Here is a 25,880-nt window from a genome sequence, read left to right on the forward strand (position 1 = left end):
CTCAACTAAAACACAAATATCAAAGATACACAAAAGAATTTTACAGAAAAAGGGTGTTGTAATATGAACATTTCTGTTTGCATTCACTCATCAGAGGTCCTTAGTGAATGCTGAATTATGATTTTTCTAAGTATGTAATGACCTGATCCTTCCAGAAGTATTTTTTTAATTACTAAATATTCCCTATTAGAAAAGTAAAGGAAGTTAAAGTATAACTTTCAAACCCATTGGTTAAAAAGAAATCTAATAAATTAGATATCTTAACGTTTAAGCAGTTGTTTTATAGAAAATAATCATGTTAACTATGAACCTTGATTTTAGGCAGCATTCATTTTTGTAGGTTTTTCATGGCTTTGACCCAGCTCACTTCTTTTACATGTTGATGTGTTCATGGCTTATGTCAGCATTTAGGGAACATCCTAACATAAGTAAGGCTTCCCATAGAATATTGGCTTGATCTGTAGCTTACACAAGGTGGGAAACTTACCACCAGTCAGACACCAATTAAGTGGAGCTGTAGCACACAGAGGAGAACCAGCAGAAGCGTTTCTCCAGTGAGAAGACACTTTCTTACCCATGTGACCCACAAACTCAGTTCAGTTCAAGAATGTGTAGGTGCTAATAGTTGTCTAATAGTTGTCTAATAGTTGTCTAATAGTTGTACAGGGCTTTCTTAAGCCCTTGGCTTCCGGGTCCTTTCGAAGTGTGGTGGGAGTGTTAGCTGTCGTCTCCTGGTAGCAGGCAGAAACGCGGTCCTGGAGGTAGTAGAGATCCCGCCGACATTACAGGTGAAAACTAGAAAACTGGATGGGCTGGGAGGCTGACGTCATAGCAAACTGGGTTAGTGTCTACAGAGTCGAGCTCTGGAACTTTGGATAGGCAGTAGGTGCCCTGATACCTGGGGATAAACTGGTTTTTGTTTTTTGTTTTTCCTTAAAATAGCTCCTCCTCAGACAGGAAAGGTCATTAAGGAAGCCCTTGCAGTCAGGTGGTTCTGGGATTGTGTGCTTTTCTTTTTTTTTCTCCCCCCCCCCTTTTTTTTTAAACTGGCAAAAGGAAAAGAATAAAGAAACAGGTTTCCTTTTTAAAACTGCACACACTTTGGGGGGTAATAAATGAACATTTTTTTGTTTGTCTTTTTTAGAACTGAGCTCTCCATAGACACACATAAGTAGCATAACACAGTGTCTTTCCTCAGCCACCACTCTGTACAATAATCAGCATAACTCCGTTCTTATTGACTGGATTTTGTCCAGGTGGGTTAACTGGGTGGGGAAAATTCATTAACGTAACATTGGAACTTCTTTTCTTCCTGTTAAAAGATTCGTTCTCTCTCTCTTTCTCTCTTTCTCTCTTTCTCTCTCTCTCTCTCTCTCTCTAAGTCATAAGCTGTCCAATTTACCTTTTATTAAAGGAAACCTTTGTAATGACTAAGATAAGAAGCTGTGTAGCCAGCACTCTTGGGACGGCCTGGGCGCCTTGGCGTGGCGGTCTGGATAAGCCAGAAGTGGAATGGTGGTCACCAGGTTTCACGTCATACTCAGTAGAGTGCATCTCCAAGCCTGTGGACTGACAACGCAAGAGCACTTTCTGCACTGTCTGGCACGAGTGTCGCAGCTCTAGAAAAGCTAGTTTCCTGTGTGCGACTCGGGAAGCTTCGTTTTCTTTCTTTTTTTCTTTAAATTGAAGCCACTTTTATTAAATGTGATGGAAGAAGCTGGGGTTTTCATCTAGAAGTGATCTCTAGCAGGATCATGTCTATTCAGATGCTTCAATTTTGCACAAAACCGTCCTTTTCTAATGCTGGATTTTTTAGTGTCGTAAGGTGTCTGTGGTGCCTACATTTCTGTGAATCGTCTCCTTGTTTTATGTTCAGCATTCACAGCCGAACAATACCAGCAGCACCAGCAGCAACTGGCACTGATGCAGCAGCAGCAGCTTGCGCAAACTCAGCAGCAGCAAGCAAACAGCAACTCCGCCACCGCCGCGCCACAGGTAAGGGCTTGTGTGTCCTATGATTGTCTTCACTGAGTGTTGTCCTAGAACCTTGCATCTAACCAGCAGAAAAGTGGCTTTGGCCTGAATATGCAGGGTTTAGAAAGAACATTCCAGGTGAGTGTGAAGCTGTTCCTTCTGCTGCCCATTGTAGAAAGTAACATGAGAGCATAGTTCCCCTAACAGGACAGCTGCTGCGGCCTGCCTGGAGTCTGTGCTGGCACTGTCCGCAGCCTAGAGCCCCGAGCAGCTCACTCTACAGTTTCAGAATTCAACCCAAACCTCTTCTACTCTTTAAAACCACTTTTAAACTTAAAACATGGAAAAAGATTTGCTGCATAGATAGATTTGGGACTAAAAGGCTGAGAATTGAGTTTTCTAAGCATCTTAAAGAGAATTTCCCAAGAGGCTTTTTAATTTTTAAGTTAAATTATATCATATCTTGATTTTTACTAAGGGATGATTGTCTTACTATTTCAAAGATGTCTTGGCTGGGCAGTGGTGGTGTGTGCCTTTCATCCCAGCACTTGGGAAGCAGGGGCAAGCGGATCTCTGTGAGTTCGAGGCCATCCTGGTCTACAAGAGCTAGTTCCAGGACAGGCCCCAAAGCTACAGAGAAACCCTGTCTCAGAAAACCAAAAAAAAAAAAAAAAAAAAAAGGTCTTTGGTTATGGTTTATGTATAGGTTGTATATGAGCAGGGAGGATGGGTAAGAGGGGGGAGGGAGATAGAGAATAGGTATATAAAGGTTACATAGAAGCTTACATATTTGCCTTATACATTTGTCTAGCACTGAACTATTTGAGTAATATATTTCTAATCTCTCAGTTGGACTTTTTGGTGTTACCGCTTTCTGTACTAAAGGGTTTATTTTGATAATTGCCTTATGTATTCCATATTGTCTTATAGGATGCTCGGACGTACAAACCTTTAGACAATGAGCTTTCCTGTGTACTAGAAGAGGCTAAGGTTTCAGTGACCATCCAGTTCTTAGTGCTGTGGAAGCTGATTTTGAGACCAATACACTGATGGCCTTTCTTTGGTGTTTTCCTTCCAGGGTTTTGTTTCTAAGACATTGGATTCTGCTAGTGCACAATTTGCTGCTTCTGCTTTGATGACGTCAGAACAGCTGATGGGATTCAAGATGAAGGATGATGTGGTGCTTGGGATCGGGGTGAATGGCGTCCTTCCAGCCTCAGGTGAGGACAAAAGCTTTGCATGGCCCCGTGGGATTGACATGCATACATGCTTGTACACATAGGATGCAGCCACAGAATGCAGTGTTGATGTACTTTGTTTCTCTCCCCAGGAGTATACAAGGGCTTACACCTCAGCAGCACTACACCAACAGCGCTTGTACATACAAGTCCGTCTACAGCAGGTTCAACTTTGTTACAGCCTTCAAATATCACACAGACTTCAGGTTCCCACAGTGCACTGAGTCATCAAGTAACTGCTGCCAATTCTGCAACAACTCAGGTTCTGTTTGGGAACAACATTCGATTAACTGTACCTTCATCAGTCCCCACTGTAAACTCTATCGCCCCAATAAACGCACGACATATACCTAGGACTTTAAGTGCTGTTCCATCATCTGCCTTAAAGCTGGCTGCCGCCGCAAACTGTCAAGTTTCCAAGGTTCCTTCGTCGTCCTCTGTAGATTCAGTTTCAAGGTGAGTAGTTATTCTAAGTTTAAAATGTTTGAACAGTAAGGCCCCTCACGTTAGCCTTCTGGAATGGCTGACTTTTTTCTTCTTTCCCTTCTGTGTATGGAAAATGTATGCTTTTAAGTATTCCTTGTTTGTTTAAGACTTAAGCAAGTAGATATTGTGATTCTGTGTTAGTTGACTTCAGCTCTAGTTGAGAATGAGCCAGTCCACTCAGTGAGATAGTAAATGTTGCTTGTGTGACTTGCCCCCCCCCCCTTCGTTTAACCATTTATTGACTCTTTTATAGTTTGGGGTGCTAGACACAGATAACTTTGCTGTAAAAATACTCAATATCTTTGGAATAACTTCTTTTTTTGTCACTACAATTTTTTTATTGATATTGAGCTCTACATTTTTCTCTGTTCCCCTCGCCCAAGGCCCCCATACACCCAGTTTACTCAGGAGATCTTGTCTTTTTCTACTTTCTACTTCCCATGTAGATTAGATCTATGTGAGTTTCTCTTAGTGTCCTCATTGTTGTCTAAGTTCTCTGAGATTGTGGTTTGTAGGCTGGTTTTCTTTGCTTTATGTTTAAAAACCACTTATGAGTGAGTACAGGCGATAATTGTCTTTCTGGGTCTGGGTTACCTCACTCAAAATAATGTTTTCTGGTTTCATCCATTTTCCTGCAAAATTCAAGATGCCGTTATTTTTTTTTCTGCTGTGTAGTACTCCATTGTGTAAATGTACCACATTTTCCTTATCCATTCTTTGGTTGAGGGGCATTTTTTTTTTTTAAGGTTGTTTCCAGGTTCTGGCTATGACAAACAATGCTGCTATGAACATAGTTGAGCACATGTCCTTGTGGTATGATTGAGCATCCTTTAGATATATACTCAAAAGTGGTATTACTGGGTCTTGAGGAAGGTTGTTACCTAATTTTCTGAGAAATCGCCACACTGATATCCAGAGGGGTTGTACCAGCTTGCATTCTCACCAGCAATGCAGGAGTGTTCCCTTTTTCCCACAACCTCTCCAGTATAAGTTGTCATCAGTGTTTTTGATCTTGGCCATTCTTGCAGGTATAAGATGGAATCTCAGAGTTGTTTTGATTTGCATTTCTGTGATGACTAAGGATGTTGAACATTTTCTTAAGTGTCTTTCAGCCATTTTAGATTCCTCTGTTGAGAGTTATCTGTTTAGGTCTGTACTCCATTTTTTTTATAGGATTATGTGATCTTTTGGTGTCCAATTTCTTGAGTTCTTTGTATATTTTGGAGATCAGACCTCTGTCTGATGTGGGGTTAGTGAAGATCTTTTCCCATTCTGTAGGCTGTTGTTTTGTCTTAATGACTGTGTCCTTTGCTTTACAAAAGCTTTTCAGGGGCTGGAGAGATGGCTCAGCGGTTAAGAGCATTGCCTGCTCTTCCAAAGGTCCTGAGTTCAATTCCCAGCAACCACATGGTGGCTCACAACCATCTGTAATGAGGTCTGGTGTCCTCTTCTGGCCTTCAGGCACACACGGAATATTGCATACATAATTAATAAATAAATAAATAAATGTTTTTTTAAAGAAAGCTTTTCAGTTTCAGGAGGTCCCATTTATTAATTGCCAGCACCACTTGTTAAATATGCTTTCTTTTTTTCCATTTGATATTTTTTGATTCTTTGTCAAAAATCAGGTGTTGGAAGATGTGTGGATTGAATTCCGGGTCTTCTATTCGGTTCCATTGATCCTCCTGTCTGTTCTTATGCCAATACCAGGCTGTTTTCAGTACTGTAGATCTGTAGTAGAGTTTGAAGTCAGGGATGGTGATGCCTCCAGAGGTTCTTTTATTGTTCAGGATTGTTTTGACTATCCTGGGTTTTTTGCTTTTCAATATGAAGTTAAGTACTGTTCTTTCGAGGTCTTTGAAGAATTTTGCTGGAATTTTGATGAGCATTGCATTGAATCTGTAGATTGCTTTTGGTAAGACTGCCATTTTTACTATGTTAATTCTGCCTACCCAGGAGCATGGGAGATCTTTCCACTTTCTGGTGTCTTCTTCAGTTTCTTTCTTCAAAGATTTAAAGTTCCTGTCATGCAAGTCTTCCACTTGTTTGGTTAGAGTTACTCCAAGATATTTTATGCTATTTGTGGCTATTGTGAAGGGTGTTGATTATCTGATTTCTTCCCCAGCCCTTTTATCATCTGTGTATAGGAGGGCTACTGACTTTTTTGAGTTAACCTTGTATCCTGCTACATTGCTGAAAGTGTTTATGAGTTGTAGAAGTTCCTTGGTAGAATTTTTGGGGTCATTTATGTAAACTATCATATCATCAACAAACAGTGAGAGTTTGACTTCTTCTTTTCTAATTTGTATCCCCTTGATCTCCATTGTGTGTCTTATTGCTCTAGCTAAGACCTCAATAATTTACTTTTATTTTGTTTGCATTGGTGTTTTGCCTTTATGTATGTCTGTATCAGGGTGTCAGATCTTGGAGTCATGGACAGTCGTTAGCTGCCATGTGGGTGCTCAGAACTGAACCCAGGCCCTCTGAAAGAGCAGTCAGTGCTCTTAACTACTGAGCCATCTCTCAAGCCCCTGGGCCCTCTCTCTTAATACAACAGTAATTTAGAATGTTCTCGCTCCTCTCCAGGAATTGGGTGGAAGGTGTTGTTGATTTTATCTGTAGCTTACTGTGTGATTAGGATTGGTTCCTTCCCTACTCTTAATAGTTGAAATGATGTCAGTGCCTAGTAACATTTAATCAAACCATTGTTTTCTCTGCTCACTTGCCTTCTTAAATTTCAGTAGATACTTGAGCGTTTTGTTGAGGCTCTATTACACTTTCAGTATCAACTATAATACTATAATTAAAATCCTGCTGCTGCAAGGTACTAGGAGAAAAAGAAGCAAAGACCTGCATTTTTCAGATTAGAAGAAATAAGCCTACAGTGAAAGCTAATATGAAGAACAGTGCAGGTAATAGTGAAGGCCGTTATAGATGTGAAAGCCTGTGTGCCGTGCAGTTTGTAAACGGTAAACAGTCACTATCGTTTCACAACAAGGGAGCCCTAAGTATGCTCTGCAAAGTATCAGCTTCCACCTGCAGTAATGGCTGATTAGATGAAGAGAAGGGGCCTCTCCAGAAGCTAGAGTGGGCTAACGGAAATAGAATACTGGGGAAATACAAGCGGTTAATGAGTATTTGGTTTTCCTAGGGACTCAGGAAGCTTAGTATAAAAGGGGCGACAGGAGGCGGGCAGGCCACACAGCGGCTGTGTTAGGCCAACATTGAGATTTCAGCCGAGAGTGAGTGAGGGCAGTTTTGCAGCAGGTTGTTGACAGCCTTTTCTCTGCATGCCCACAGGTCTCTGTCCACCCGGCACCAGTGTGTCTCACTGGTCTAATCATGACTGATCAGTCGAGTATAGTACAGTCCCCCCTCTTCCCCATCTCCAGCCATCGTGACTTTCATTGCTGTAGAATCGTACAAATACGGGAACATTTACAGTCTGTGGGACCTCACAGAGCCATGTCTCTATTTAAAAATAGGAAACGAATTCCTAGAGGTCAGTGTACTTTCCAGGGATACCTTTAGAGCCTAGTGTTCTGATTAATAATCCTGTGTCTGTCTCCCTTAGTGAGGCTCATTAGGACCCAGATGTAAAGTCCTGACATGAAGTTTAGTTGTATTTGTTTGTTCTGTGTTAAATTACTAAGAAAAGCTTTGGGGTTGGAAGGGGAAGATGGCACTATGGGTAAAGGTGCTTGCCATCAAGCCTGACAGCCTGAGTGTGATCCACCGTATCCACATGGTGAAATAGAGAACCAAACCTGCAAGTTCTCCTCTGACCTCCACACTGCCACGTGTGTGTGCGCACACAGACACACAGTTATATAAAGATTTAAAGATGATTCAGTTGGTAAGTTGCTTGCCAGTACAAGCATGAGCAACTGAGTTCAGATCCCACATTTTTTTTTCATATAAATTGGTGTTTGAGGGCATCAGTTCCACTGGAACTGGAGTTACAAACAGTTGTGAGCTGCCATGTGAGTGCTTGGAATTGAACCCTGGCCTGCTGGAAGAGCTGCCAGTGCTCTTAACTACTGAGCCATCTCTCGAGCCCCCAGAGCACACATTTAAAAAAAACAAAACTACCTGTAGTGTCGAGTGCCTATCACCCTTATATTGTAGGGGGTGTGGGAAGGATGGGGCTGGGAGATCCTAAAGCTCCTTGGCAGCCTAGCCAACTCTGTGATCTGCAGGTTAGGTGAGAAACCGGATCTCAGAAAATAAAGTGAAGAGTGATAGAAAAGGTGCCCGTCCTCTGTCTACCCCGGGTCTCCACCTGCACTCATACACACACCAAAGAAGAGTGAATGAAGGCTTAGGGCTGCCAGCGTGGCTCTGTGGGAAAGGGACTTGCCACCAAGCCTCACGAGCTGTTTGATCCCCAGAATCTACATACTCATGAGCACACCTGTGTATGCACACATACACTAAATAAGTAAATAAACATAAGAAGAGAAGTTGAGTGTGGAAGGCAGCTGCAGCTGGAACTTCAGAGCTTGAGAAGTTTGAACATTTAGTGTGCGGGGTCACTTGGACTCTTGTACAGTTGGCCATGGAACTGACTGCTGACACGTGGTTTCTGCTTGCCTGTTTTTCATAGTTATAAAAAGTCATACTTGTCTTTGCCCCACTGTCCCATAGATAAAGTTTGTTCCCATCGTTAAAGATAAATAATGCTTTTTCTTTGTATTTTCAGTTTGTCCATGAGATTTAAGTAACTGGATTCTTATTCCAACAGGGAAAATCACGAGTCGGAAAAGCCAGCACTGAACAACATAGCAGACAACACAGTCGCCATGGAGGTGACGTAGCTTCCTGGGAACAGGACTGCAGCCTGGGGACATGATCAGGTGCTATGCATCAGAGGCGTTGGAACGCAGGGGAGGATGGAATGCACATGCGTTTCCATGGCAGCTGTGGGGACTCGGCAGCACTGCGCATCTCTCATGCTTCAACTTTTCTTTTCTTACTGTTAATAGGAAAAAATCAACATCTGTAAATTAAGAATGCAGCAATTATCTGTATAGTACTGCATATTTGTAATACCCTTGTATATATGTTACTTGAATACAGAAATGTTCATTTGTGATGCTTTGCACTTGGGGGTGGGGGGGTGGGGAACAAACTGCATCAAGAGTGTGAGCTGTGAGCTGTGTAGCTGGTGTCATCACATCATGTGCATGGTGCGGAACCTGCTGTCTATTTATTGTGCCGTGTTTACAGGTTTTGTACACTGTACCCTCATTGGTTCCTGTGCTGTAGTAAATGTGTTAGGTAGCTGTGGACTCCTTGGTATTTTGTAATGGTATAACATAACTTGGTTCCCTCTGGGTCCTTGAGTTTTTTGTGTATCATGTGAAAAAAAAAATGGTGACATACATACAGAATTTTACAAAAAAAAAAGCATCAGTTTTTTAAACGGGGAATGTACTGTTCAATGGGGATCTTCCGGTCTACTACCATTAGGACACGCAACAAGCTAAAAATGAAGTCTCTTGAACCCTCCCGTCTCCACCCGCCTGCACGTGCAGCCGGCCCCTGGTACTTAAGCACTAATGTTGTGTTGCTGCTCTGCAAACAGCCCAGTCGTCCCATTTCCTTCCACACCAAAAAGTGTTAAATCAAGTACGCAAATGGAGTCCTTACAACTGGAGTTTATGTTGTCTTGCCCTTTTTTTAGCACAAAAAGATGTACTTTTTTTATTGTGGAATCGTTTGAAGACTTCATTCTTTACTTGTTCTTACAGAAAGGGTATAGGGGAGAAGAATGCAGTAATTGCTGTCCGTGTATCGTCATTCCAGTTTGTAAAACAGCCAGCCAGCTTTTTTCCTTTTAAGATTCTCCAGAAGGCTGCGAGGCCAGAGCCACAAATATCGGGTGCCTTCCTTTGGAAATATTTGACCTCTCTTCTGTGAAGAGAACGGTACTTACCAGACTACTGCTAGTGCTTTGTCAGTACCGGAGTCTGAGTGCCCAGTCCAATGGCATACGTTATCCTTAAGGTTTTTAATCCCACCTGGAAAATTGTGATAGAATTCTCACAAAATAAACCCAGGGCATTACATGTTGACAAACTAATGTGCAGTGGTCTTTGACTTTTATTTCCAACCCCAGAACTCTGTGTGACTTTCCGTTATCTCAGTAAATGGGCTTGCTTAGAAAAGGGGGGAGGGGACTTGAAGTTGATGTTTTCAGTGGTTACTTTGACATGTTTGCCTACATCAGTGAAAGAAATCCCCGCTCTCAATTTATAATCTCATGGAGGTGAGAGTAACTGAGATCTAAAATACCTAATAGGAAATGAGCAAAGAGGGAAAGGCAGGGCCAGTGAGTGAGACCAGAAAACCATGGGTTCTCACCCTATCAGGCTGGGTCAGAGGGCAGGAACAGGAGCAGTGTGTGGCACAGAAGGGGGCTGGTGATGGAGCTCTGCATGCAGGTGAAGTCTGCCTTTCTTCTGTACAGAAAAGAACTCAGAGCGGAGGAGTTCCACTGCCTCACTGTCCAGACGAGACTTCTGGGGGAACTCCTGGTGATGACCACAGTGGTTCAGGGGTAACCTGAAGTGGTTGGGTCTGTTTCTGATTTTAGAGGGACTTGTTAAAAGTTGCTTACTGGCCACGTGTGGCACATGCCTTTAGAGGCAGAGGCAGGAGACTTTCTGTGAGTTTGAGTCTAACCTGGTCTATAGAAAGAGATATTATCTCAAAATAGAAAATACTTGCTTAATGAATCTGTTCAGGAAGGACCTTAAGAAGAATGACTTCAAAGGTGCAGTCAGGACAGGAGTTTGGTTCCCAGAATTCATGTACAAACCAGGTAGTGACATGTGCTTGTCATCCCAGGGCTCACTGCCCAGCTAGACCAGCCTACTCTGGAAACTAGGCCATGGAGGACTGAGAACATGGGCCCCATCTGAGGGAGCCCTCTGGCCTCCACATGGACATATAGACAAAACTTAAGTTCAAGATATTTCACCTGAGCAGATGACCATGGTTTAAAGTAATTTAAGAGAAAGTAGGTCTGGGGAATTAGGAAAGTTCGAAATACTAAACATCCAAGTCAAGATGAAAGCGTGATGTCGAAATAAGTGGGGTTGAGCTGGAGACTCTTTGTGGTTGCAGTTGGAGGCATAAGGTTACAGAAAGTAGGGGGCATGAGAGGACTGCAGCCATAATGGCAAGGCAGTTTGGAGTTGATTTTACCTCAAAAGAGAAGACCACTAATGTAGAAGGAGAAAGCAAAGGCTTGCCTTTCTATTCCAGTGTCTAGTCAGTACGACTGAAAACCATCTATAAACTGCCGGCATAAATGTGATGCAGAATAATGGAGGTCAGGATCAGTATTTCTCAAGTGCACCCTGCAGATATGATGAAGCCAAGGTCCTCAGAAGCCTGCCTGCTATGTCCACAGGCAAATTTGTAAGTGGTCTGGGGAACGAGGAAATGAATCCTGGCTCTTGGAGAGGTTGAAGTGCAGCTGGGTTGGGCTGCCGCTTGACAGGTAGTGGTTGTGGTCCACACAGCATCTGTTTTGTGCATCACAACTGAGATTCAGGGAACATACAAACTAATATGCACATTTTTTTTAAAAGGAGATACCTTCAAAACAAGTTTGGAAGACGCTACACTTTCCAGCACTTCTGCCACCATGTTGTAAGAGCATGAAATAAATGATAAGGTGATAAAAGAGCAGCTTAAGCAGGAGGCCCTGGGGAGAGCCAGGAAAGGTCACAGTGACCCATGGTCCCAGGCTGGAACTCACTCCCGCCAGACCCCAAAGGTGGCAGTGTTTGTCTACAGCTGTTCTGTGGTTAGACAGATGCAGTTTCCCTGGTGACCATCCTTACCATGGTTACCAAGGTAACCACAGAGGACACTATCACTAAGCTTTGGTCCAATTCATGAACAAGATTCCCAGATACCTCACAGACATTGGCTTTTACCCAAGTAAAGTAATTTTGTTCTTTTTTAAACTCCAAATTATAAGGGTTTGAGGTTTTGTTGTTTGTGAGGGTTTGTTTTGTTTTTTTTATGAGGAGGGTTAATTCAAAAATAACAGCAACAGAGAACAAGACAAACATCACATCAGCCCAGCAATTGCATAGTAACTGTGTCAGGTGCTCCTGCAGATGCTGAGACAGGAGTCAGCCCCAGCTCCCACGCTGCCTACATCCTGGTAGGCTCTATGACGGATTAGGCAAGGTCAAGTAAAGCGCCATTATATTAACATTACTAACTTAATCAGAATATTTGAACACTATCACTTTCTTAAAATTTTCCAGGTAAATGCAATGCCCAGCCTCTCTGTAATTATGGACTACATGGCTGAATAAAACAGGTGATAATTCCAGAATATTCTGAATAAGTACAAAAACTGAAAGTGGTGGATGGTCTACATCTGTAATTCTATAAAAGAGTAGGTAGGACCTCTAATATCGCAGAACTCTGATGTTACAGAAGGCTGTCTTGCTTTTCTGTGTGTGGGCAGGTGTACATGTGGTGGGGTTATGTATGAGTGTGGCTACATGTGTATGGGTGTGTATATGTGGGCATGTGTAGCGGTATTTTGTTTGTGTTTTAACAAATAAAGCTTACCTGAAGATCAGAGTGCAGAACTAAGCCACTAGAGTCCAGGCAGTGGTAGCACACACCTTTAATCCTAATACTTAGGATTACCCAGCACTAGGGACATGGAGACAGGAGTGATGTGACTGGGTGGAGAGAGGAGATGCAGCCTGGGGGCAGATCGCCCCTTTGGTCTGAGCATAGGTAGAGGTAAAGGGGCTCTAGTGGCTGGCGGCTCTGCTTCTCTAATCTCTCAGCTTTCACCCCCAATATCTGACTCCGGGTTTTTATTAAAAATAATTAGAATTCATGCTACAGGTGTGGGGGGTAAATAATTAGAATTCATGCTACAGGTGTAGGGGGTGGGCATGGTGTGCATATGTGTGGAGTGGCAATGTACATATGCACATGGAAGCCAGAGTTCTGTGTCCTCTCCAGTATCTAATATTACTTCATTGGGGGGGGGAGGGGTGCACGTGCCGTAGCATATGTGTAAAGGTCAGAGAACAACTTGAGGACTGGGTCTCTCATTGAGCCAAAAACTCATGGGTTGGCAAGGCTGGTGAGCTCCAGGTTCTTGTCTCTGCCCCTCATGCCTGCCCAGAAGACACTCCCGACAGCCGTCCAGCATGCTGACACCTTTATCTCCACCTGTAGTAACATGGCTACACATTTGATAGCTTCCAGGATTCCCCAGCCAAGGAAAACTGAAGACAACACAACACAAAACAATTTTTTGGTAACTTGATTACACCATGAGTTTTATGAGTGGCAGCATTGTGTCAGGACCTCAAAGGTTGGACATGCCTTGCAAAAATGTGTTTTCTCTCAGTTCTGGAAGAAGCTCTAAGTGCAAATACATTTATTTCACTGTGTTTGAAATCAAGGTAACTGCAGTCCCACACCTCTGAAGTAGCTAAGGACAGACTGCTTCTCCTCTCTCCACCCAGTCACATCCAGTTCCAGAGGCTCTGGTTGGCACCCTCTTACTGACTTCAAAGGCACCTGCGCACATACCCACATCCCACACACACACATAGTTAAATAGTTAAGACCACCAGCTGCTGCTCTTCTGGGGGACCTGACACCATCACACAGACATACATGCAGACAAAACACCATTGCACATAAAAATATTTTTTATAAAAGGGAAGACTGAGCTGTAAAGGTCTCAGGTATTTTGTTATAGCGGCACTGACGTGGCTAAAACAGCCATCTCCATGTTGGAGTGTCAAGTTGACGAGGGGTCAATCAGCTGGCTAGTTGTGTTTGTTTGTTTTTGTTTGTTTTGTTTTCGTTTTTTGAGACAGGGTTTCTCTGAGTAGCTTTGGAGCCTGTCCTGGAACTTGCCTTGTTGGCCAGACTGGCATCAAACTCACAGAGCTCCACCCGCCGCTGTCTCTCGAGTGCCGGGATTAAAGGTGTGCGCCACCATCACCAGCATGCTGGCTAGTTTTATGTCAACTTGACCCAAGCTAAAGCCAAGAAGTCTAGAGTACAGGATGCATTAATATCAGACAAAGATTACAAAGTAAAAAACATGCCTTGGGAGCTAGGTCAGTTTATAACAGCAAAGATGGCTTCCACCATGAGGACTGCCAGTTTGCTTTCCTTCGCCGTGAGGAAACCCTGACAAAAACAACTTGGGGAGGAAAGGGTTAATTCATCTTCCAGCTGACAGTTCATCATGGCAGGGCAGGAGCCTGGAAGCCAGGAATAACACAGAAGGCATGAGAAACAGAGGCCCAAAGCTAAGTCTTTAAGTAGGTCTGTAAGGTAGAGAAAGCTATAACCAGACTGATCGGAATAAAAGAAAACACAGGCCTTCTGGAGGATTGGAGGACACAGTATTACAAATGCAACTGAAATGAAATGAGAAAAAAATACTAAAAATATATCCCAATAAATCTCACAGCTTAAACAAACAGGATTTCCTTCAAAGACACAAATTGATACAACTCTTTCCAGTTTTTTGTTGTTGTTGTTGTTTTTAGTAACCAGAATTTTCTTTTAAATGCTGTGTGCAAGCTAGTGAGATGACTCAGCAGGTAAAGTTGTTGGCGCATAAGTATGAGAGCCTGAGTTCAACTCCTCAGTCCCTGCATAAAGACAGATGTGGTAACCCAGCATCCTACTGTTCCTCTACAGTCAGGAGAATCCCAGGAAACTTGTGGACCATCCATCTTGGTGTGTGCAGCAGCCAGACACGACACTCGCCTTTAGCAAGGTGGAAAGCGCAAACAGACACCGAGGTTGTCCACATGTGTGCAGCTGCATACATACAAACCACAAAGGAAAGAAAGGTCAGCCAGCCTGTGCTCTGTGTGTGTGTGTGTGTGTGTGTGTGTGTGTGTGTGTGTGTGTGTGTGTGAGAGTGATCCCAGCACTTGGGAACAGGAGGCCAGAGGACCCTGAGTTCAAAGGCAACCTGGACTACATAGCAAGATGCTGTACTAAACAAAATAAAACAAAATGATTACAAGAAAAAAAACTGAATGGGGCAGCGCATGCCCTTAATCCCAGCACTCGGAGGCAGAGGCCAGCGGGCCTCTGAGGTCGAGGCCAGCCTGGACTACAGAGTGAGTTCCAGGACAGCCAGGGCTTCATGATAGATGTCTCAAAAGCCAACAAAACAAATTACAGAAAATGTGTCCATAAGTATCATAGCATCCATGTGCACATGGGCACACACACACAAATACCAAAAGCTTTAACAATTGTAACAGTATGCACAAAAAAAGGCTAATTACTAACCATGTGTCTAAGCATTTGGAACTTCCGGCCCAGCTCCCAGACCTTAAGGGAGGAAATTGATCCTGGAGATCATCTCAGTCACCAATGGCCAATGACTTAATTGTTTGTATCTACTTAGTAAACCTCCATAAAATCCACCACGCAATGGGGCTCTAGGTCAGTGAATGTAAGAATTGTTAGTAAAAGTTACATGAAAACCATTTATGTAAACAGCTAACTAGATAGATACATGAGTTACATATGATGCATATATAACAAATTAGTTTACTAACTATTTGCCAGTTTCTCATGAAAAATGGGACACAGAAACAGCTAACCAAAGGAAGTGCATGAGGCAAAGGGTGGTGGGTAGCAGAGAGAGCCGCAGCAAGCTACTTCTTTAAACAGAAACAGGAACCAAAGGAAGTGCATAAGGCAAAGGGTGGTGGGTGGAACCATGTCGAGAGCCGCAGCAAGCTACTCCTTTAAAGTGGAGAACGGATGGAGAAGGAATGGGCAGAAAGAGTTCGTGCCAGGCTGTCCTCTCCCTTCCAAAGAAGCCACCCACACACTGACGGTGTCTACACTCAGGCAAGGCTCCAGCATCCGAGAGTGCATTGGACAGCCTGGCACAGCCATTTCACATGTGATGGTGGGATCTGCATTGCTCCATCCTTCCAAAAACCACACACCAGTAGACTTAGATCTGTAGGTTCTGGTGTCGGTTCCCTCTGCAGGGAATGAAATTTGTCTGATTACTCTCCAGACAGAGACTCTCCATCAGTGGCCATGTCAATCCATTTCTTCTGGAATAAGGGCCCCCATTGGCATGTTTCTAGCCTCCTAACATCTCAATACATTGCCTGGCATATTGGCACTTGACTTTAAAAACAAAAGCAAAAGCAACCGTGCACTATCTTGCATCTGTTTCTGCTTGTCTTGTGCTAATTAAAGAATACAGAGTGTGTCCTATGAATCCAGGTCTGGCTGCTTGCCCCACAGTAAACCAATCCAAGCTGAGAATGTTGAGGCAGAAAAAAGCAGAAATGGAAATTATCTAAAGCCCTTGCGAGGGGTTAGAAAGAGCTGATGATCAAGGGGGACTTATAGGTGGTCAAGGTGTTTCCCAACTGGTGGTGGCCTTCTTAAAGCAGGAGGGCTAAAAGGTAAACAACCAAACGGAGACAAAAGAAGCTCATTATTTCTTCCTGATGTAGAATGGCTACATAGTAAACAATATCCTCAGTGGTATGCTACAAGAAGGAGCAAAAGCATCCCTGATGCTATGTTTCCATGGTTACTGCTTTTTACTCCTCTCAGAGTGAGGACTTTTTACAATCTCTTTGAGCACCTGGCTCACCCAGGCTGAGTGTCTTACCGAGCCTCTGGTCAGACTTTTGCAAGCTATTGCTGCTTCTTTCTTTTACTAGGAAAACCTCATAGCTGGAAGGTGACTTGATAAGAAGTCTTGTTTGCAGCATGAGGGCCTGAGTTTAAATTCCCAGCACCATGCAAACGGCTTTGTTTAATGGAGGGAAAAGAGGGAGCCCTCAAGAGGTTATTGATCTGCCAGTTCAGCTGAAATGGCCAGCTTCTAGTTCAGGGGGAGAGGCTTTGTTTCAAGATACAAGAGGAAACTCACTGCCCTGCTCTGACCTCTGTAAGCACTGGTCCATGTTCCCACACACTCACGTGCATGTACTACAGATCGGAAAGACCTTTGGAAGTCATAAAACCATTAAAAATACTCACCTATAAAAATGCCAAAACCCCACAGCATACAACTAGGCCACATGGAGTTATTGCAATAATAAAAAGTCTTTTCCCCCATCAAGATAATGAAATGGAGGTGGCAAGTACTAAATATTGATATAGACAGTGTCCTGCAGCTGTCCACGTACTAGGAGCCAGTGGAGCCCTCAGGGCTGTTTCTGAGAGGACCGGACCAAGCAGAACAGTTCTGTGACTACAGAAAACAGTCTTTATGGACATCCATACAGTCCAGAAATATAGATGCCTATATTTTGTCACCCAATGCAACAGAGTATCATCATTGTCTAAAAGAACTGGAGGCATGATTTCAAAAAAATGTTTATATGCATGTCTTTATAGCAGCATTATTCATAACGGTCAAGAGGTGTGAGCAGGCAGATGCCCCTCCACAAAGCAAAGGTGGAATTTGCATACACACCCGGGAATATTACTCAGCCGAGAGACTGAAGGCAGTTCTGAGACTGTAACCTAGAGCAGCTCTGAGCACATTATACTGAGTGAAACAATGTGTAGATATACACTATCTACAGCATTCGTCTCACTTGGGGGGAGGGGCGTCACCACAGCGTGGGTGGAGGGAAAAACCAGAGTTCTGGTCAGTAGTCCTATGACAATGTTAATAAACTAAATTAAGCAATTAAAAATAGTTAAGATGGTAAACTTTGTCATATTATTTTATCACAGTTAAAAAATTTAAAAGCAGTGACCCTGAGCAATCAAAACTCATCATTTTCTAGTCATCTCATTGCATTTATTATGAGCAGGGTTTCTGAGGCCACACCCATGTTTTGATCCTACTTTGTCCACACCGGCTGCTGACAGCCATTCCCAGCTCAGGGTTCCGTGGGATCAGCTCTGGCAGTGTGACTCATCCCACAGAATCAGAAACAGCAAAGACAGAGCTGGTCGTAAAACATTTATCAACATACCACACAGACTAAAGTCGGGACCCCTCTGGGGTACAATAAACTAAGCAGGGATGTAGGAGGTGTCTCCTTCACAGGCACTTTCAATGGCTCTGGGGATTGGGGAGATTGGTATAGGTAAGGTTATTTCTGTCCCTGACCTCAGCTTAGCTGCTGCATCACTCACGGCTGTACTTTCTACCTGTGCAGGGCTAGAGAGATACTGGAGAGATGTCTCGGTGCTGAAGAGCTAAGAGGACACACTGTTCCCGCAGAGGACCTGAGTTCTGTCAACTGGAAATAGAGCTTCAAGGGACCTGATGTCTCCGCCTCCTCAGTGCATGCACTCATATGCACATACTCAAACACACACACACACTTTAAAATAAGCAAAAATAAATCTCTAAAAATAGGAGAGCTGGGTGGTAGTGGCACACACCTTAGTCCCAGAACTTGGGAGGCAAAGGTAGGCAGATCTCTGTGAGTTCAAGGTCAGCCTGGTCTACAGAGGGAGTCCAAGACAACCAGGGCTGTTACACAGAGAAACCCTGTCTCGAAAAAATAAATAAATAAATAAATAAAATAGAAGGGTTAGAGGGATGGTTCAGTGGTGAAGAGCACTTGTTACCTTGCAGAAAACTCAGATCTAGTTCCTAGTGTCCACAGAGTGGCTTATCACTATCCGTCACTCCAGATCCAGGGATCCAACAGGCATTTATGTGGTGCTCAGACAGCAGACAAGTGCTCAGGCAAAACATTCATACACACAAAGTAAAATAAATAAATCTTAAAATTTAAAATGAAGTAACATAAAGCCCTTAAAATGGATGCTTTGCACCTGGGCACCTTTGTGAGCCCTCAGGCAGATGTCTGGTCTTGTTCTTGCATACCGCACATCAAAGGCAAACATGCCTCTTTACTTACTAGCAATACAGAGATAACCCAAAGGTGAAATTTCTGGAATCCATTCCAATCAGAAGCAACAAGATCTCTGGAGCCGCTGGCAAGAGCTGGTTGATGAGACACTCTCCGCTATTGCTCTAAGTCAGCAGCCTTCTGCTGTCAGGTTCAGCCTCTCCAGCCCTCCGTCAGCGGTAGGTAGACACGGGTGTCCCCTGGTGGCAATCTTGGGGATAGAGCGAAACCACGGGGCTGCCGAGAAAAGTGGGAAAAAAAGCAAAAGCAGAGGCGTCTTGTGTGTAACGAAGTGGGCGGGGCCTACGTGGAATAGCCGTAGATCATTACCCTGTGAACCTGATACTTTAAAACGTGTTTTTACAGACTAGAAGATAGGCGTAGCCGCACGCATCTGGAATCCCAGCACTTTGGGACTGATTCAGGAGGGTCAAGAACAGGTAGGTGGGATACGTGACAAGATTCTGCCTTGTAAAAACAAAAGAGGAAGAAATCAAAGCAACCTGTCCCTGCACAAGACGATGTCACCCAATGGTTCCTTCCAGCTGGGTGTGGTGGCGCACACCTTTAATCCCAGCATTTGGGAGGCAGACGCAGGTGGATCTCTGAGTTAAAGACCAGCCTGGTCTACAGAGTGAGCTCCAGGACAGTCAGGGTGACACAAAGAAACCTTGTCTTGGAAAAAAAAATAAGAACAACAAAAAGACCCACCTTCCAAGGCACGTCCCCGGTGTCTACTTTCTCTAAGGCCACCGCAGCTCAGCAAGAACTCGTCAATGAGTGAAATCCATTGAGGAAGTAACTGGATGGAAAAGAAATAAAAAGAAAAGGACGGAACTGCTCCTAAGAATGGTGGAGGAGAAAGTTACTGTGGATAAAAGAACATAGCCAGAGTCAGAGTGGACATGACCCTGAACCATGTGAGGAGAGAAGGAAGGGGAACCAGGTGCAGCAGCCAGGATGGCAAAGGTACAAAAAAGAGGTGTGTATCCAAAATGGCTATATGATATCGGGAAGAGCCTGTAGGGGAAGGGCAGCTCAGCCCTTGGGGCAGGTTTGGGGACGGGAATGGGTATGTCAGCCATACTCTGTAACAGATAGGGATGCTGGGAGAACCTAGCAGTCAGGTTCACTTTGATCAATAGGCACCATTTTGTTAAATAGGCTCATCAGCCATTTGTCCGAGGCTAAGTCACCTCTCAGGATGCAATGACTCCCTGGCATAGCCAGCTGGAGACCAAACCGGCAGCTCACAAGCCTTAGGGGAATGTGAAAATTCTGGTGCTATCCTTAAGCCTCCTGATCCTCCTGCCTCCACTTACCCAGTGCTGGGGTTGCTGGGGAGTGCCTCTAGCCCTCCCTCCTCTGAAGTCACCTCTCTCACCTCCTGATGGGACCTAACTCTGTGTATCTCTCTCCCTGCTGGTAAAGACAAGAGTAAAATCTCATGTGACTGAGCCTGGGTAAGCTGGGGGTGGGGGAAGGACAAGCACACGTACCCCAGCCTTGCAGTCAGCTAAGATTTTGTCTATTTTTGAAAGCCGTATAAAATTCAATAGAAAGTCTGCTGGGACCAGGTGTTTTCCCGTCTCTTGAGACAAAACTGCAAATTCAGGCTCCAGCTGCAGGCGTTTTTCTTCTTCTCATTTTTCCCCTTTTGGGAAAGAGTTTTAAACGCATCAACAGCAGAGATGAAGATCTCATCTAATATGAACTAAAATGTCCTCCAAATTGTTATCTGCTAAACTGTGCGCAGACAACAGGCTTTGGCCTAGAGGGACATCACCATCATGAGGCCAGGAGATGGACAAAGTGATATGTTGGCCTAAGTGGTCACACAGGACCAGGGTTTCAGAAAGACCTTTCTTTGCATGTTCTTCTTTTTGATTTTATTTTAATTTTTAGGTTGTACTAAATATTTGTAATATTTTCATCTTTATGAGATAGGACCTGGCTAATAGAAGTAGGTCATCTGCCTCTAGACTCTTCTGTCTTGTCTCCTGGGCTGCACCAGGTGAGCAGGTGTTGCCGCACCAGCGGACAAACACACCCGCTCCCCCTCGCCTCCCTCACCATGATAGACTGTCACTGTGAGCCAAAACAAGCCTCTCTCCTCCCTTAGGCTGTTTCTGCCAGGCATTTTGTCAACCAGTGCTTTCCTTAAGCATTCTTGGTTCTGTCCTCTTTACACTGTGCTCACCCACAGGGGTTTGGAGTCTTCCCAGCAGGAAGTTATGTCTCCACCTCCTAAGGCAATGACTGTGGCTACACCACAGCTACCTTCCGCCCTATTCCTCCCTTAAGATCAGTTATGCAGCCACGTGGTGGTGCACACTTGTAAACAGAGAATGCTCGCTCATTTCCAAACTGCTCAGACCCAAATATTAATTACTATATTAATTACAACACTGTTTGGCCAATAGCTTAGGCATATTCCTAGCTATCTCTTACATCTTAACTTAACCCATTTCTATTAATCTGTGTATCACCACAAGGCTGTGGTCTACCACTACGGTTCCAGCGTCTTTCTCCTTCAGCAGCTACATGGAATCTCCCTGACTCTGCCTTCTTTCACTTTGTATTCAGTTTAGCTTTCTCACCTAGTTCTATTCTGCCCTGCCATAGGCCAAAGCAGTTTCTTCATTAACCAATGGTAATAAAAATATCTTCACAGCATACAGAGGGGAATCCCACATCCTCTCCCCTTTACTGTCTAAATAAAAAGGAAGGTTTTAACTTTATTTTTAATATTTATTTATTTATTTATTATGTATACAATATTCTGTCTGAGTGTGCCTGAAGGCCAGAAGAGGGCACCAGACCTCATTAGAGATGGTTGTGAGCCATCATGTGGTTGTTGGGAATTGAACTCAGGACCTTTGGAAGAGCAGGCAATGCTCTTAACCGCTGAGCCATCTCGCCAGCCCCCAGGTTTTAACTTTAACATAGTAAAATTACATATAACAAAACAGGTATCAAACAAGAATTACAGTTACAATATTTCTTTGTGAGTCTAAAGTTTCATATCTAATTTATCTTTTATCATAATTAAGGAAAACTATAATTGTCTTCAACTTCATCAAAAAAATCCTGAAGGGGGGCTGGAGAGATGGCTCAGTGGTTAAGAGCATTGCCTGCTCTTCCAAAGGTCCTGAGTTCAATTCCCGGCAACCACATGGTGGCTCACAACCATCTGTAATGAGGTCTGGTGCCCTCTTCTGGCCTGCAGACATACACACAGACAGAATATTGTATGCATAATAAATAGATAAATAAATAAATATTTAAAAAAAAATCCTGAAGGATATAATATTTCCTATGTAAGCAGGAAGTGCATTGTAAGCAACTTCCAAACTTCTAGAATTGACAGTAAGCTGCTTAAGACACCATATATTTGGGCTGTAGAACTTGGAAAAATCAACCTCACCTTGTTTCGGGAATTTCTTCCCCTCTAGCTAGCTTTAATAGTATTGTATAGAACTACAGAATCTGCTGGAGTGAAACACATCTGTTGTCCTATCCGATACTGGACTCTTCCCAGCAAGATGTGTCCACTGCTGCAGTAGAGGCTGTGCTGCTTTCTGATTTCATTTGAAGCCTGCCTCTCAGAAGGGTTTAGTGCTATAATCCTGGCCAAAAGATGATAACTGGGAAGGTCCTAGGTCCTAGAACAGAGCCTGCTATTGTTACTTTGTGAAATGGTTATGTTGCCAAATTGCCTTCTAAATATTTATGTCTATGTTAATATACCTGGACTGCTCTCATGTTTGAATGGAGAAGGTTCTTTCTTCAGCGGCTTCAGAGTCTCCCTGACTCCGCCTTCTTTCTCCCTGCATTCATTTTAGTTTTCCCACCTAGTTCTATTCTGCCCTGTTATAGGCCAAAAGAGCTTCTTTATCAATCAATGATTAAAAAAAATATTCACAGCATACAGAGGGAAATCCTACATCACACACTTTTAATACCAGCATTCAGGAGACAGAGGCAGAGGCAGATGGATCTCTATGAGTTTGAGTCTAACCTGGTCTCCTGAGTGAGTTCCAGGACAGTCAGTGTGGTTACAAAGAGAAAACTGTTTGGTTGGAACCTCCAACTCATTCCTGCTTGATCTGGAAAGTCCCATCTCTCTCTCTCTCTCTCTCTCTCTCTCTGTGTCTCTCAGAATCTCTTAACAAAGGAAAGGCACCAAAAAGCTCAGTTTCGCGTCCTTGGTGGCTGTGGTAGCTTGTGACAGACAGGCCATCATCCCTCGCTACAAGCTGTAGAAGCTCCCTGCTTTAGTTTGGGAATGTGACTTCTCCTGTCTCCATCTCCATGGATGGAGAGCTCACTCGGGAGTTGCTTTGCTAAAATAAACCCGTTCTTTTACTTTTTCAATTTGGCTTGATCTTACTGCATTGGCAAAGAAACCTGTTATTATGATACAGAAAATCTATTAAAAACCTGTCTCAAAAACAAAACAAAAAAGAGTGGTTATATGTTTTAAACCTTCCATAACAGACCTGCCCTGCAATTCTTTACCAGTATGAGAGTGTGGCACAGGGCACCCAGCACATGCGTGAACTGATATGATCGGTCAGTGGTCACATGCTGAGCACATTTGGGGCAAGAACCACAAGGACATGCTCTGTCCATGTTTCATCCCAAGTGCAGCCCGTATCAATGGTTCAGAAACCCCCAAATGCCTAAAGACCCAGAAGGGTGTGTAGGTATTTAGTAAAATGGTGTTAATGATCAAATCTGTTCTCATCTTCAGGCACTGAGGCCAGTTGGTTTCCCAGATGCTCATCCAAATCAGGAGAAAGTCCTTCCGCCTTAATTCTGTCACAGCTGCAGGACTTTGCAAATTACCATCCCTGCATGCACATGTGCTCACTAGCAGCCTGACTCCATTCCCACACTGCAGCGTTTCCCCAGCACCATTCACAACACAGACAAGGGACACCCACTTCTTATCTGCGGAATGTGTTGTGCCCAGAGTCCGGGTCCCGCAAGACCACCAAGAGACCAGATGCAAAAGCAAAGAGTCTTTTTAATTACAAGTTTACTTGTGTCCTCCATCCATCTGACACAGCGGGTGGAGGAGAAAAGATCCGGAGCTGCTGTAGGGAAGGACGGACATTGGGGATAGAGCAAGGGGAGATTTGGGGGTCTCAGGATTGGTGCACCTCCGGGCTGGGGGAACCTGGAGGCCATCTGAGAGCCATTGCTACAGACTGCAGTCCATTACTGCCAATAAAGCACAGCCAGAATCTGCCAGCTAACTTTTGATTGGCTCCTTACCACATGAAGGATGCCTGGCAGTTTCTTCCCAGTAATTAGGGCAAGGTCAGGGTCTCAGCATGTCCTGCTGAGTCAGGGGCTGACATCTTGCTGGGTCTTTTCTACAGCTTGTCATGGCTGCCAAAGCAGGAGGCTGGGTGAGGGTTTGGGCCCTTTGGTTCCTTTAGTTAGGTGAACAAATTGATTGTAAAGTCTCAGCAGAACCTTTTTGGGAAACTGTGAGTTTGAGGTCAGTCTGATTTACAGAGTGAGTTCTAGGACAGCCAGGGAACCCTATCTAGTCTGGAGAAACTAAAACAAAACAAAACCAAAAACTAACTCAAAGAATTTCTTTTAAAAAATAAACTATATAAGCATTGTTTAAATCTTAGCACTCAAGAGTAGATATGGCGATCTCCATGAGTTTGAGGCCAGCTTCATTGTTTTGTTTTGTTTTGTCTTGTTGTTTCTTGTTTTTGTTTTTGTTTTTGTTTGTTTTGAGACAGGGTTTCTCTGTAGCTTTGGAGCCTGTCCTGGAACTCACTCTGTGGACCAGGCTGGCCTTGAACTTACAGAGTGCTGGTATTACAGGCATGCACCACCACTGCCCATGGAGGCCAGCTTCACTTACATAGTGAATGCATTCAAGGCTAGTCAGAGCTACATAGCCAAATGTGGTTTTAAAAAAATTCATGTTTTTCAAACCTGTTGGCAGACTCGCATAAGTCAAGAATATTTCTCCATCACTTTACTGTTATTAAATAATTTGACAGAAGCACAAACTCTAGCAATCAATTCAGACATCTCTTTTAACTGAAACTTGCTGAACAAAGTCTCTCCAAGCATTTTGGTTATAAATGTCAAGAGTACATTACATATAATTACCACCGAAACTGTGAATGTGTGTGAATCAGAACTACTGGTACAAGTTTACAGAAAGCAGTCCCTCCCACTGTGAGCACATCCTTGCAACCTTTTCTGCCTGCAGAGATTAAGCTGGAAGCTTTATTTCCTGACTCATTCCTGTTGGAGAACAGTCAAGTAAATTGACGAACTACTCAGTCACTTACATCACATACTTTATTTTATTTGTTTTTAGCAGGTGCCATTAGTATCCCCCACACATCAGTGAGCTACATTTTTACTTTAAAATACTGGGTTTTTACATTTTTTAAAATTTTATGTGTGGGGATGTTTTATCTGCATGTATTGTCCCATATACATGCAGTGCCCTCAGAAGCCAGAAGAGGGCACCAAATCCCCTCCAACTAGAGTTAGAGAAGGTTGAGACTCACTCATTCATTGTGTAAGTGCTGGGAATCAAACCCTGGTCCTCCCCAGCACTGCACTCACCGAGTGCATTCGTTTTTGGGGCCCAGGCCCCTCAGACGTTATTCTTCCCCATTGCTTCCCACTTGGAGTGCTCCTCGTGCTGTTCTGACTTTTTGCTTTTTGTTTTGTTTTGGTTTTGGTTTTCCTTTTCGGACCTCTCATAAGTGGTCCTTGTTGCTGTAAGGACTGCTCAGAGCAGTCCTGGCCCCTGGTTCCTGAGCCTATGGGCCAGGAATCAGCTTGGCTTTGTTAGCAACCCCTGTGCTAGCCTGGAGACGTCCGGCTAGTTGCCCTGGGGTTTGCGCAGTTTTCACTGTTCTCACACTTTCAGCTATGGAAAACCAACCACATTGCTAACTCTACCAGCAGATGGCTAAATTTAAGTAGTCACACCACGTGGACAACCATGGCTGCCGCCATTTTCTTTGAGGTTCCGCCCCAGCCAAGAGCACCTCCAGCAGTAGGCTCTCCACATGGGGTCCTGCCCCAGCCAGCTTCCTTTCACTCACTTTTCATTTAACTATATGTGTAATTAAAAAATTAAAAATGTTGCAGGATCCCCGGTGACAGTAGGCAGCAGAAATACTGCAGATCTCCAAGCAGTGGTAGCGGGCCATGGGTGGCAGGCAGTGGGCTCTGGGAGCAGCCAGTCCCAGGCAGAGAAGGCTGCTGGTCCCCGAGCAGTAGC

General features: G+C 43.9%; 1 protein-coding gene across 2 annotated transcripts in view; it reads left to right on the forward strand.

Moving 5' to 3' along the window:
* Positions 1-9,783, forward strand: part of Epc1 (enhancer of polycomb 1) — a 96,628-nt gene extending 86,845 nt beyond the window's left edge. For both annotated transcript variants that reach the window (XM_048461231.3, XM_085698912.2), the window contains exons 11-14: positions 1,877-1,995; positions 3,053-3,194; positions 3,305-3,668; positions 8,443-9,783. In XM_048461231.3, the coding sequence (XP_048317188.1) occupies positions 1,877-1,995; positions 3,053-3,194; positions 3,305-3,668; positions 8,443-8,515 (698 nt within the window). In that variant the 3' untranslated portion in view covers positions 8,516-9,783. The remainder of the gene's footprint in view (positions 1-1,876; positions 1,996-3,052; positions 3,195-3,304; positions 3,669-8,442) is intronic.
* The last annotated feature ends 16,097 nt before the right edge of the window (positions 9,784-25,880 follow it).

Source organism: Myodes glareolus, chromosome 14 (genome assembly GCF_982192425.1).
Source record: "Myodes glareolus chromosome 14, mMyoGla1.1, whole genome shotgun sequence".
Classification (NCBI taxonomy): domain Eukaryota; kingdom Metazoa; phylum Chordata; class Mammalia; order Rodentia; family Cricetidae; genus Myodes; species Myodes glareolus.